Source organism: Falco naumanni, chromosome 12 (genome assembly GCF_017639655.2).
Source record: "Falco naumanni isolate bFalNau1 chromosome 12, bFalNau1.pat, whole genome shotgun sequence".
NCBI classification, from domain to species: Eukaryota; Metazoa; Chordata; class Aves; order Falconiformes; family Falconidae; genus Falco; species Falco naumanni.
In genome coordinates this window covers 11978956-11993936 of record NC_054065.1, presented here as the reverse complement: position 1 = coordinate 11993936, position 14981 = coordinate 11978956, and the positions used below count along the sequence as shown (strand labels likewise).

The following is a 14981-nucleotide window of genomic DNA, read 5'->3' as shown; positions in this document are numbered from 1 at the left end:
TTAAAATAGCACTATTCTGATATTGAAATTTATTATTTTCTCTAGTTTTTAGGTAACCAGCTGCCTCAAGTCACTGCTATCTACTGAATTCTGCATGATTTCTCGTGTTCTTTTATTGCTATAGACTCTTCTTTTTTGCTACTCAGAGCACAAAGTGATAGTGAAACCTACACATATCTTTCAGCTGTGTTTCTTTGGAGATCTATCCTGATAGTGGCTGATCATCTTACAAGGGTGAAGCAAGCTGCAGCTGAATTAGCAGCTCTATAAAAAGATAAATAAATGGATGAAAATATAAGCTCCCCACAAGTCACTACAATAAATATTTAAGGGGCAAGTTCATCAGTTGTTCTGTGATTTTTGAGGAATCAGCCACTAGATGGCAGAAAAATGCAGTTTAATTTTCATATCATTATGAAGAATTCACCTAACAGATCTCTTACATCTCAGATAACAGGTAATATGATCTGTCATGCAATGTCAGATAAAAGATGACAGTAAATCTGATTATATTTCTTGCCTTGCATATGTGCTACCTTGACTTTTTCTCCTCTGCTGTGAAACGCGAAGAACATTTAAATGTTTGAAAACTCAAGTGTTAAAACAGCTAAACCCCACCCCTAGTTACATTACTCTGGAAAAACAGGAAAATACAGGAGTAGGGTCAACCTTGTTAGAGATGTTCTGTTATCACAATTTCACTCCATTTAATAATAAAAGGATAGAATATATGGATAAGTTATTTCAGGCTTCAGGTGTACAATAGCTGCTTTTCCACCAAAGAATTGTGCAAACAATAAGAGGTAGTGGGAAGAATGTAGCAGGAAGTATAGAAAAAAAGTCCAGGGAGTGTGACAGGAAATAAAATATCAGAAGAAAAATTCTGCATTTTCACAGAAGACTCTCAATTGAAAATATATTAACATCAAAATGGCAGGGTTTTTTAAAAATGAAATTATACGCACATGTTGAAATGTCATTCATTTGCATTAACAGTATTTTTTTAAAAAAAGATTATACTGTAATAGTTTAGCTTTTTTTAAGAAAAACTTGCAGTACTCAGTTCACCATTTTTTTTCATTCCTACAGCCTTTTCTATGTGTGCATTTCCTAACTTTGTACATATTCATTCTTTCTGTAAGGTTTTTTTTTCCCTCCTTTTTATTGATCACCATTCTTTAATACCCTTATTGGGTACTTGAATTACTACAACATGAGGTGAGAGTGGACAGTCTCATGTTTTGTACATTTCCATTTTTTGCAGACTGAACTCCCTTTTATCACCACAAAAAAACACCAACCAAACACTACCATAGTTATTCTTTGATTACTGTCCATAGTCCTTTCACATAACTACAGGTTTCAGTAATAAAATTCTAGCTCAACTGAAATCAAATGGATCTGCATACTCTTAACAAGAATTTACCTTTTCAGATGGTGCTACCATAGCAAAAGGGTCTTAGACTACAAAAGGCTTGGGTAGGAGAGCAAGCCCTCTTTACTGTACCAAAGCTGAAGTCTAACATTGTGGAGAGTAAGCAAAAAAGGCAATATAATCACTGGCCTTTCCTCCTCCACGCCTGCCTGCTGCCGCCCCCCCCCCCCCCCCCCCCCAACTACTGCTGAAAACCACAAAAGCAGAAAACATCAAGGAGGGAAGTGAATTCTATTTTGAGTTGAGTAAAAAAAGTTACATTGAAAAAGCACTGATATAGAATTTTCCAGACTTCTTTGGAAGCTACAGAATTGTTTTACAGCAAATCAGCCATTGAACTGGAAAGATGCATGTCTACGCAGAACATCTGATACATAGACTGTCTAAATCTGACAGAATAAAGCTGAAATTCCTTTTGAACTCCACTTAAACACTGTTCAAAGAGCAGCACTTTCAACATTAGTGCCCTAGGAAGTGTTTGCTGTAAAAATGCATGGTTTAATATTACACTATAATTCATAGTTAACAAAAATTGAAACAGACACGTAAAAAAGTGTTTCGTGTGTGTTTTCAGGTGGAATCAAATTTTTAGATTTCAAGCTTATCCTGACGATGACAATGGCTCTAAATTGGGTTGAACTTCAGCATTAGTTCAATTTCTTGAAGTAAGAAAAAAAGTTAAGAGATGACGGAGTGCTAGAAGAAATTCAGTTTACAGTTTCATGATTAATGTGATTGGCAGGTTACTGTTTGGTGCTTAACTTAAGTGAAAACATGTTTACTAAGAAGTCCAGATAAATTACTTACTGAAGTAAAAGCCAGAAGTTCCTCTTCAGTTAATTTGTGTATTGGATTGTTCTTTTGGAAGTCTATACTGTAAAGAAAAAGGAGTAAGATATAACAATGCTGACTTAATCTTTAGAATACCAACATGCAGAACACATTTTTCAAACCTGCAGAAATCTAAAGGACATTCTAGAAAAGTGTTACAATGACAAATGTGAGTATGCTATGTGCAGAAGGCAGCCTAGCTCTACGAGCAGTCACAGAAAAAAAGAACCATTTAGGGGACCAAGATATTTTGGTAGTACCTTTCCAATACCATTCTAAATTGAAACATCTTACTCAGCATAAGCTTATAGAAAAAGTTTTACAAATCCTAAAAAGTTTTAAATCCATTCTCTGTTTTTACAGAGGTCTGTTTTTTGTTAATGTTCTGTGACTAATTGAACACAGATTCTGCAAAGCAAAAATCCACTAATGCTTGAAAAGTGCTGAAGGGTATTCTCAAACACACACCCTCGTTCTAGTCACTCAAGGAACAAGACCAGAGAGGTCCATCTCTCAGTAACTGGCATTACCACTGCCTTGTACACCAAGGGGGAAAACCAGAAGAGCACAGAGAAATGAGAATTAAAATTATTTTATTCACAGTTGGGTATGTTTACAGAGATAATAAAGAAATTGGGCTTACACCTCCACATGGGTGGATGCTCTCCTGTCCTAAGCCAGGACAACAGCCCATCAATGTTTACAAACATACTACAAGAGGTACTTTCAAGTGGCAGAAAGAGCAGCAAGGGTACAATTCAAGCTCCTCGTGAAAATAAAAAAAAATAATTAAAAAATAATCAAGTGAAAATATATACTAAATCATACCACAGATATGCTTCATCACTACCAAACCTATATAATGGCTATATAAATAAGTGCAAATTTATTGCACTATTCCTTGAACTTTTTAGCAGGCTTCATATTTTAGGTTAAAATTACAAGGATAGTATATTAATTGTGATGATAGTTACAGATTGAAATTATGCTCCCTACATTAGGTATCTTACTTCAGAGACAAGACTTCGACTCAAACTAACTTTTTACCTGCTATTTTGTTAATTCTTCTTTGTACATATGATACAATTGCCATTACAGAAATAACAGTCAAACTTTGATTAAAACCTTATTACTAGCCACAAGAAGGTGGTACAGAATAGAGGCTGCCTGTTGAAAACTCCGTTATCTCTGAAAGGCCATGGTGATCAAGAGAGGTTCCTGAGGACTGACAGAAAGCAAACGTCACTCCTACCTTCAGCAAGAGCAAGAAGGAAGATCCAGGTTAGCCTTACATCATTCCTTGGAAACAGTATGAAGCAAATTCTCCTTGTATCCATTTCCTAACACATGGAGGGAGTGTCAGTACAGACCCACCAAGGGGAAGTCATGCTTGACCAACCTGATAACCTCCATCATGACATAACCAGTTTGGTAGATTTGGGGAGAGCAGGGGAGATTGCCTGGACTTCAGTAAGGCTCCCAGTATCTCCTGTAAGATCCTCTTAAAGAAGCTGATGAGCAGACAGTGAGGTGGACTGAAAATTCAGCTGAACAGGTAGGCCCAGAATGTTGTGATCAGCAGTACAAAGTGGAGTTGGAAGCCAGTAACTAGTGGTGTGCCCCAGGGCTCAATACAGTGTCCAATACTGTTCAACATCTTTATTAAGAATCTGGGTGAAGGGGCAGAGTGTACCCCTAGCAAGTTTGCTGACAGCACAAGACCAAGTCCTGACCTTACTTGAGCAGAAGGTTGGACAAGATGATCTCCAGCAGTTCCCTCCAACATTAACCAATCTGCGAGATGAAGGACAAGAAGGTGACAGAGCAGTCTGCATGCATTTAGGTAGAAGAAATCATGCTTGACTAACCAGATAGCTTTCCACGATGAGGTGACTAGATTGGTGGACTTTACCTTGACTTTGGAAAGGTGCTTGACAGCCTTGCATAACATCCTCAAACTGATGAGATGTGGACTAGGTAAATGTACAGCATGGTGGACTGAAAACTAGATGGACCACCAGTCTCAAAGGATTATGACAAGCAGCATGAAGCCCAGCTGGAGGCCAGTGACTAGTGGTGCATCCCAGGGATCAAATAACGTCTAACATCTTCATTAATGACCTTGATGATGGGACAGAATGCAAAGTCCTGCAATTGGGAAGGAATAGGCCCATGCACCAGTACAGACTGGAGGCAGAAAAGGACCTGAGGTCCTGCTGAAAACCAAGTTGGACACAAGCCAGAAATGCACCCTTGCAGCAATGTCATCCAAAGCCTCCTGGGCTGCATTAGGAAGAGTGCTGCCGGCAGGTCGAGAGAGGTGATCCTCCCCCTCTACTCAGTGCTGGTGAAATCACTCCTGAAGTACTGTCACCAGCTGTGGGCTCCTCAGATCAAGAGAGATGTCTACATATTGGAGCAAGCCCAGCAAAGGGCCACAAACTAAGATAGCGAAGCATCCGACATCCAAGGAGAGGGTGAGAAAGTTGGGATGGTTTAACCTGGAGAAGAGAAGGCTCAGGGGGATCTTATCAATGTGTATAAATATCTGATAGCAGTGGTGCCCAATGAAAGGACAAGAAACAACAGGCACAATCTGAAATCCAGCAAATTTCATTAAAAAAAGTAAGCAAAATCTTCATTAATGTGAGGATGCTAAAGCAAAAGGGGTTACCCAGAGAGGTTGTGGTATATCCATCCTTGGAGACAGTCAAGGCCCAATTGAACATGGCCGTAAACAACCTGCTCCAGTTGACTGTTTCAGGCAGCGAAGTTGAACTAGTTGGCTAGAAATCCCCTTCAACCTCAGCAATTACATTTTCATTTAATGGTACTTGCAGTTTACATTTTTCAGCTTTATGTTTTATTAACAGAAGGAAGAACAGTCTACTTATTACTGAAAGCTAGAAATAAGCTGATTTTTTTTACATTGTACTGAAAAATTTCTCTCTACATTGTGCATGTTATCACGACACTAATCTTTCTTGCCATCCTAGTCCAACTACCTCATGTAGAATACAGAAAAATTTGTTGGTTTTGTAAGGTTTTTTCCCCATAAACTCAGACAAAAAAAAATGAGTTTCCTTTTTCTTACTGAAGAATAACAGATGTAACATTTATGCTGTGTCCAGGACATACTATAGGCTCTGAGGAACCACTAGAAGATGTGACTAATAAGCTTACATTGTCTTCATACCTGAGTATACTTAATGAGATTATATGTAAGCTGTGAGAGTAGAAAGGAGACAGAACAGAGAAAAGTTTGAGAAATGCAGTAATGTGCAGTTTATTTACTATGACTATCCCAAATGAAGTAAGAATCTTCTTTTCAGTAGAGATCCTTCCTCTGCCTTCAAGTGTTTACAGCCTAAAATGGTCAAGACAAAAAAGGTAAAACACATGGATTTCCTTTTGGTAAATTCTACCAAGGTGTAGCATGCACACATTTTGAAACTTTTTAATGTTATATTGCTTTTCACTTTTAAGTTCTCTCCCCCATCACTTGCTTATCTGCCAGCTGTGAGAAAAGGCCAGAATGTCTGATGTGTTTTGTTTTTTCCTCTAAAGAAAAGACATGATAAACTATGAAGACGTAATAAAAGAATTCCAAGAGTAAGCAGCAAAGCGCTCAAGATAGGAAAAAGGAAAACTGATGCCATTCAAGCACTCTCATCCCTTTTATCTTTGCATGCCCACAAAAAGAAACATAATTATTATTATGTGTAGCAGTACCAAGCCTCCTTCCTGGTGGCATAGGTCTCTTCCAAATTCCACTCCCATTACATGAGGGAACAGAGAAAACGAAACACAGGAAGAGAAGGTTCTCTCCAGAGAGCATTGCTTCAGCATTGCTACAATGTCCGTTCTTTGGGTACCACCAATATTCATCAAACTAGAGCTGCCTAGGAATGAGTACAGATGAAATATTCAGGAAATTAAAGGATGAGTTTGAAGCAAATTTCACTCTGCCAACGCAAACACCATTTGCTCAGAGGACTGCAGCCAAATACAGGTAGGCTGAGAGACAGAGTAAAAGCATAATTACGCTCCCTTCTGAGATTCAATTTCCTCTTTCTATTAGGAGATAAGATCCCTTTTCCCCTCTTTTTGTAACTTAAAGAGATCTACTCTTTAATAGTGCTTTTCTTGATGCTTTCCCCAAAATTTCTGAAGGGTGGAGCAACAACAATGACACAACTATAAAACCTCACCAAACTAAAAAAAGTCAATACGCAGTGAATTTTCTAAATGTATTTAAAACAAAAAAGCTATCACAGAAAGTAAACGGTATATGGGAGCTACTCATTAAAATGGTAAGAGCTACAATTGTTATATAAGTTACATAATTAAGAATCTGAAAGCATACCAGGTTTTGAGCTGATGATTATTCATAGCAACATAAATCAAAAGAATAAAATGGACGTATTTTCAAAAAACCACTGAGAGATTTGTTTGCAAGTACAAACATCTGTGTGAACTGACATAAACATTAGCAGGTTGCTTAAACCTGAACTGAAATTATATAACTGCAGTTCTTTTAAGGTTCAAGGTTTCATGAAAAGGTTTTTTTCACCTGATAATCATCTTCTGATTAATCAGCCAACTAGCTTTATCCTGTTACAACACAAGTACCTAATAAGAAAATTGGGTGGGTGGATAGGTGAGAGAGGAAAGGCATTACTGACCAGAATTTTTAAAAAAAGTTTTTCACATTATTGTAGGGAAGAACATGACCAGAGTAGCCAAAACACAATTTCTACAGTGGAAGAAAAGCTTGAGAGTTCCTCCAACTCTTCTTCCTGCTCTACAAACCTCTAACTTACAGTTTGCATGTTTATGCAAATGTTTATGCAGTCTGTTTCTAAAGACACCCATGACAGAGGTTCCACACATGCTTCATAATTTATGCTGATGTTTTGTAATACCATTAGCTTGAGCAAGCTGTGTGAATATGGCTGCAAAGAAATACCAATTATGCTTTTGGTCGACTATTGATGAGAAATGCCTTTGAAAACCAAGGAAAGGCCTTGACATCACCTTTTATTCTTGTTATGTTCAGTAAAGTTGGCCTCTGTCAATATGGAAAGCTAACTATAATTCCTCCTTCCTGATTTAACTTGTGTGATTCTGAATCTTGGTGAAGAGACCAGTTGAAGAAAAGTTTAACAATTATTATGTAACGCATTTTACTCCACCTTCCCACAAGATAAACACGATGTTGTTGGTGAGCTTTTTTGAAAGTTTTAGACAACACCGCTAGTAAACAATCCTGATATATATATCACCATCTTTTCCTTCCTTGGGAAAATTTTTCACGAAAACAGAAAGTAATAAAGAATTTCTCTGCTTCAGTTACTTCTTTTCTTGTCCAATGTCAGCTGCTAGCAGAAATACGTACAGTTAGCTTGAGGTAGTCAACTAAAGTCACTAAACATTAGTCACTAATGCAAATGTGACTTCAGGTGAAAAATAACAAGTTTCTATCCATAGGGGAAAAATAGAAAGTAATAAAGACAGCAAAACTTTAAAATACTGTAACAAGAACACCACAGCAGCTAGGCAACCAGAATGTTAAGTGACATGGCCATAGCTTTTGAAAAGCATGGGCAAACCAAGGGACAGTTAAATTTTTACACAAGTGGAACTTATCTTTCAGCATCCTAAAGCTATATTGATTCAAGTAGAAAGGATTAGTCCTTTCCTTATTCTAGATAGATTTTTGTCACAGCTTTTTGAAGCTTATAGATGCAGTTCTTCCAGACCAAAGCAGTGTTAAAATAGGTCCCTAATTTCCATTTCTCCTGCATCCATGTAAAATGCTTTGACATGTAAATACAGGAATGCAAACCTTGAAATATAGCAGAAAAATTAAACTGTTGTAATGATTTTCCATACTGAATCAAATAAAATTTGAAGCTGTATTTGAAATCTGAATCTAGAGTAGAACTGTACCTTGCTTTTAAGCAGTTTTAATGACTGTGTTAGGTCTTGTCAGAGTATTTTACACACATTTGACTTCCATGCCCTGCATTTATTCTGATTTCAAGGACAGGTTAAGCAGTTCACCCCAGAAAATTTCAGGAGTTCAAATCACAATGGAATTTAGGATCTGTTGCCACAGAATCTATGATCAGGCATGTTTTCGTAAGACTATGAAGAGAAGTCACAAATCACTGCATCATTCAGCTTTGCAAGGTATTTACTGTCCACTCTTGAATCCTGTCTTAGGGAGTTTAATGAAATAGAAGAGGTTAAGAAAACAAAGAGAAATAGACATTCTTTATAGACAGATAAAACAGAACCTTAGATTAAGATCTACTCTGCAGCAGAAAAAAGTATTTTCTATCAGCAAAAGCTAATTGCCAATCGCTTACAATTTACCAACAATTCTTTAATCTGATTAATCAGATCTACATTGGCAGCCTAATGGATAAGGTATCCAGTTTAATTAACAAGTTAAACAGTTTGGGACTTAATTAGTTATAGTCTTTGTAACAGTGTAATTAATAGCAATCATTCCAAAGTATCCCTTTTTGGATTATGACTAAGTAGTTCTGATTCAAGAACTGATTTAGAAAGTTGACAAATGTTAAACAACATTGTTAAAAGCTATTAAAAATAGAAGTGTTCTCAAATAGCTGAACTTATATTAAAATGCAGAATACAGAAAAGATCAAAACCTATGGAATATTTAGAGATAGTTCATTATTATTATTTAAAATATAATTATGGCGTCCAAAAAATGTTTAAGGAGCAACTAACCAAAAGTCAAAATCAGTGCTAAGACCTTCTACCAATACAGCAGGAACAAAAATTTTGAGTCTACAGGATCAAAATGACAGCCCTGGTATAAAAGCCTTTGCAAAGAAGCTACATGAAATCATTGCATTAGCATTTATTGTAGAAAAATATAGTAAAATTCCCACCAGAAAGCCTTTCTGGGTAAGGGAGAGAATTACAGGCGAGAAGATTCTTTCTCAAATTAAAAAGCTGCAAAAGATGTTACATGCTAAAATGTTGGATGCTAGAAAGTTAACAGGACCAAACAGTATTAAAAAAAAAAAGTTTCAAATTAGTTTTGGGATGAAATAGCTGAGACACCAAAAGCAGCGTCTACATTTTCATTTCAAATTACCTCAGAGCCTAATGATAAGAGAGCAACAAAAAATATGCCAGCCTTTAAACTTTGTGTCAGGGGATCACTGTAACACTGGCTTGGAAGTGTATCATCTGTTGCAGGTAAATAAGGAGAGACGATATAATGAATGGAACAACTAGAGAGAGCTTGTACAACAAGTTGTACAACACTTGTGGTCAGTCAGGCTTCTGTACAAAAAATTCCTGCATTGCAAACCTGTTGGGGGCTTTTGGAAGGTTTAACTGGTGTGATGATGAAATCAACTTGCATCTCGAAGATTTTTTTGGGTGAAGTCCCTCATCAAGAATGACTTTCAAAGAAATTGAGCATTCATGAGATAAGAGAGAATGTCTTGGCAAAGGTCAGTAACTGATTAAAGATAGGAAATAGTATGAGACAAATAGTCAGCCATCCCTATGGAGAAGGTCACTGGTGTAATCCTGCACAGGTTTTGTGCTGCGATCAGTGTGCTATATTAATAAATAAACTGGAACAAGAGAATGTATAGTGAGGTAAGAAAACTTGCAAATGATACAACATTCTTTGAAGTGAAGATGTGAATAGACAATAAGGAGCTGCAGAAAGACCTTACAGAATAGAGCAAAAGGGTAATAAGATAAAAGTGCCAAGCAATGAACAATAGGAAACACAGTCCTAGTGTCACAAAAAATGATAGGCTCTGATCTGACCATTTCTATTCAGGAGCAACTCTTTAGCAGCTGCATGAAAACATTAGCTTAGTACTAGGCAGCTGTTAAAAAGGCAAATAAAAATGTAAAGTAATTAATTAGAAAAGTAATAGAGAATAACATACTAGGGCATACTGCATAAAGTATACAAATTCATAACATAAAATATGGTGTAAAGCCTTTGTTTGTCCACCCATAAATATTATGTTCTCTTCTAGACCTTTCATTTCAAAAGCAGTAATTCAGTATTGGAAAAATTTCCAAAACAGACAGCTAGAACGACTGTTGTTTTATGAAGATGAATAAGTAGGTTTTATGACTTACAAACATGTAACAATTTCTACAAAAGGAATGTCTCATTAGGCTAGGACCAATCAAATGAAGGACATTGCAAAGGTTTTCGAAACCGTTAAGAAATAAGAGTATGAAGTCACTAAATGAAGCTATTGGCAACCAAAACTACCTGGCTTTTTTTTTTTTTCTTTTTTTTTTGTTGAACAGCAGGAGCAATATATGTAGACAGACACCTTTGCCAAAAGATGCAAGGAATGTACATGGGCTCAGTGGAAGATGACAAATATTTGAAGGATCCATCGAGGGCTGCTATGCAAACAAAGTTGATTAGGCTCAGGAAATCACCTTTTAGTAGCTGGGAAAGTATTAGGGAGACGGGGGCAACACATGCTTGCCCTGTTATTTTTCACTCTTGGATATCTTCTCACAGTCACTCTTGAAGACAGAGTATAAAGTTAGATGGAGGAAGACAACTGCTGAGGTTTTGTTTGTTTACATTTCCTGGCATGTTACCTCTCTGCAAGTGCAGGCAATGCAAATTCAAGTTCCTCAGGTAACTGCTTACAACTACAGTTAACTAGCATGAGATAGATGATGAATAGATAGGTCAGACTTTCCACATATGCATTTTAATTAGTATTTGCTGTATATCTATGCAGTTTTACAAGCTGTGTTAATTTCATGAATGAAAAAGAGCCAAACCCAACAAATTGATCACTCTACAAGCATTTTCAAGGTTTCACAAAGGTATTTCAAGTGACTAATGTTTTTTTATGTGAGCATTCTGAAGAGCGTGACAGGAAGTTCATTTCCCCAGTGGAATCCCCTCACACAGCTGTACATATTGGTGCACAGCAGCAATGATTTTAAACAGCCATAAACTGGCTATGATGAAATCACTGTACTGTCTGGCACCTGTAATTGGTTTGTTTCAAAAAACCAGTAATAATTTACATTTACATGATGTGCTTGTAAAGATGGGCCAGAGTGTCAAAAAGTATTTAACGGAAAAACCTTCATCAACTTTAATGCTGTCCAAGATTTGCTGTTGTAGCTTTTACTTTCACAGGGCAACGTATGTAAGCTCTGGCCTTCCACAGTCAGTTTAACATAACCTTTTCCATTCCAATGACCTGGAAGAGAGAATGTTCTCTCTTATAAAACCAGATGAAAACAGTTGTTTACCTGCTGTTGCCTTGTACTTCTGATACAAGCTATACAGCACGACCTTGCTGTAAAGCACAAAGAAGGCTGTGATCATATATATATATATATAATACGAAATCTTAGTGAGCACAATCCATCTTACCTAACTTTAATCATGTAAAATTTAGGTCTTTAATCTAACTAACCATCTATGCATCTTTCAGAGTCCATGAAAAAATATAGATAAATATAGGAAGTGATTCAATCCATTGTAAAATAAGTGCCTGAAGTGCAATGAATCCCACTTTGCAGGTGCTGATTTTTCCTTGGGTAGAGAACAGACAGACAGCTAAGATTAGAATCTCACGTTTCAAGTACCTAAATGCTTTCCTGTTTCACCTACCCAAGTTTCCCTTGATGTTTCATTGCCAACATGTATATTGGTGTTTTTTTTCTTATTTGTTTGTTTTTTTTTTTCCTTATTTGAGTCAAAAGGTTATATTTGGTAACTCTGTTAAAAATCCTTTACTCCTAATGCTATTTAGTACTTATGCAGCTGTTTCAAGTATGGTTCTACAGCTCACTGCATAAACTGTTTAATAGATTGTTATCCAATGTATTACTATATAATAGTTAGGTTTCCTGATGCTTTCCTTACCAACTGAAGACTGGTGTATAGTTTTTGACTGAGCTGAGGTACCTCCAGTATAACACACTATTTTGACCCAATTTGATTGTTGGGACAGCAAAACATTAAGAAATAACCAGCCACTGGACATTTCTCTTTGCTTTCTTAGAACTTTCTATAGCTATATCTAATTTCTATTTTCCCCTGGGTTTTTTTTTCTAGTTTCCCGTTGTTAAAAAATGGTGAATCAAGTGATGAGAAGGGATTTTCTTCCCAATCTGCTGACACACAGCTGCTGTTGTCTATTCAACAGTGATCTAATTCGGGCTATTTTTAAGTGACAAGGGAAACACTCCCCTCTCAGTTTCTCAGCATTTTGGCATCTGTACTATATTAACACATCATTGAAATCACACATTGACCTGCTCTTGGTGTTGTTTTTTTTTGAAAAAATATATTATTTTTTTTTTAAATTGGAACTTTAGGATCTTTTTCTATCAGCCTCTGAAAGCTTGGTTCAAGGCTCTATGCAAAGTTTTCACCCCAGTCTTAAGGCTTGACTATAAAATAAATTTTACACCACCTTGACTAGTTATTGTCATATAAAACATCAAAAAAATCCTAGCCAGTTAATACTTCTACACTCCTAGGAGTTTCTTTTAATATTTCCTTTAGGCTGGCATTACTCCTGCAGCAAGATGATCTGAAGACACCTCTAGACACTTCTTACACAGATCCTACAAAATCTGGATACAATAATAAAGGAAACCTTTGTGTAAAGTAAGGCGGACTGGGGTGGGTTTCCCTCCCTCTACTCTGTTTTAGTTACAGTTTAATTATCATAACAGGTGAATGTTTTCTTTTAGATTCAGTTCCGCAGACTGTTCAGTATTTGGAAGAAAAGGAATTTGCAGAGAAGAAACAGAATAGCCTAATACTTTAAAGGAAACTGCCTCAAATTACAGATGCCACAGAAAACTGGCTGGGTACATTTACATTGCTACTTTCTTTATATAAATGGATTACTAAAAAATAACTTGTTCTTTCCTTACATCAGTGTAACAGAGAGAGGTTTAAAAAAGCCCCACAACTAATTGATTCAGGCTCATGCATGTTATTTACAAGCTGGCTTAAGCATATAGCATGAGATATTGCTTGGATTTTTGTAAAGACAGCTGGTATGAGATATTTCAACACTTAAGAAATATTTTATATCCTCTTAAAATGTTATGGGGGAGGAGGAGATGAAAAAGTTTGTACTGATACTGTAATAGTACTTTCTTTAGCCATTTGATCATTGTAACCTAGTTGAAATGAAACTTGCTTCACAGCAGAAAATATTATGTGCATTCAGGTAATTCCTTAGGATCCTATATGATTGTAATTAAGTGTTTTCCAGAAGTTGTAACAATTTTCAGTTTGTTTTGCTATCCAGAAACATTTCTGCATGCTGTTGATGTTAACATTATTTAGCTACAAAAATCTCAGTTGAATTAAGGGGCATTTCTGTGACATTTGCTGTAAAACAATACTAGCAAGCACAGCGAAATGTGAAAAAAATTTGCTCACATTTACTCTCTCTATCTGCAGGCTGCCTTTCTTCAACAAACCAGGTTGGTCTCTAGAAGTTTGTTTGCATTAGAAAAAACATCCACTGCTGACAATGGTAGTCAACAACAGATACCATTAAGGTGGGGCTTGACCTAAACCAAAGTCTAGTTAGAACTGCTTTGGAAACTTAAAGGAATTCTAAAGCCAACTTATCTATTACAAAATGAGGTATTTGCTTTACAGAACTGAAGTCCTCTAGCATTAAAGAAAAGCAAGGAATCTGCCATAGCTAAGTTTTGAGAACTATGTTTTGTTTAAAAGCCAATGCTAAATGCTTTAACATGTATATGCTTCCCTGCCAACTGATATGCCAACAGCTGATATAAACACCAAGGGCATGGCCAGCAATCCAGGCCTAAACTCTACTCAGTCACGAGGGTTCTACCCTAAACCCCCTCAGAAGAACAGTTCTCAAAGCTGGCATTCTGCTAACACTTCTGCAACATGGCTGGATATCAAGCCTTGTCTCCATTTATGACTGAAACAGTTTCAGCTGCTTAATATTAATCCACCCACTGAATGGCATTTACCATTCCTATGGGGAAGGAACACTGATTTTTAATTTTTTGTTGGTTGCTTTTAGTTTTTAACATGAGCTTCTTGCCTTCAGTCCTGCCAAAATCACATACCACTAGGAATATAATGTACACACGCAGCTGGCAGTCAAGATGGTTTCTAGCCACTATTCAGAGCCTGACAGTGGTGGTTTCAAAGTGACATACTGTGGTCAAGAAACCTACTATGCAGCCAGCCAATGTAAAATTCAAATTCTACCCTTTCATTAAAAAAAATAAAAATAAAAAAAAGAGAGAGAAAGACCAATAGAAAAATTGGAATTTCCTTCAGAAGGGTGGAAGCAGGAGGGATGATATAATCTGAATATAAAACAATACTGTGTTAAAAAAAATGAAGTGCACATGAAAATGCTTCTCAAGAAGGGGAAGGCTTTGCCTTGACTTGAGTCAGTGTGAAAGACTGGAAGTGACTGGGCCAAGAATATTATGTCAACCCACTCTTCACTCCTTTGTCCTCAAACTAGATCTAGATGTGGCCTAGAAAAGAAAGTAAGTTTAAGACCTGGGGTATAAAGGAAATATGAAGCCACAGTACGTATTGCACTCATGAATTCCTGATTACAGTGGATGGGCTGAATGGTTAAAGGGCATAGCTGAAACCACTGATACGCAACTTCACATTTGACTTCAACTA

At 36.7% G+C, this 14981-nt stretch overlaps 1 protein-coding gene across 1 annotated transcript in view; it reads right to left on the bottom strand.

Annotated features, from left to right (window-relative positions):
• TTC27 (tetratricopeptide repeat domain 27) overlaps positions 1-14981 on the bottom strand; it is a 125923-nt gene that overhangs the window by 77066 nt on the left and 33876 nt on the right. Inside the window, exon 9 of the mRNA XM_040612002.1 lies at positions 2243-2309. Within this exon, the coding sequence (XP_040467936.1) occupies positions 2243-2309 (67 nt within the window). The remainder of the gene's footprint in view (positions 1-2242; positions 2310-14981) is intronic.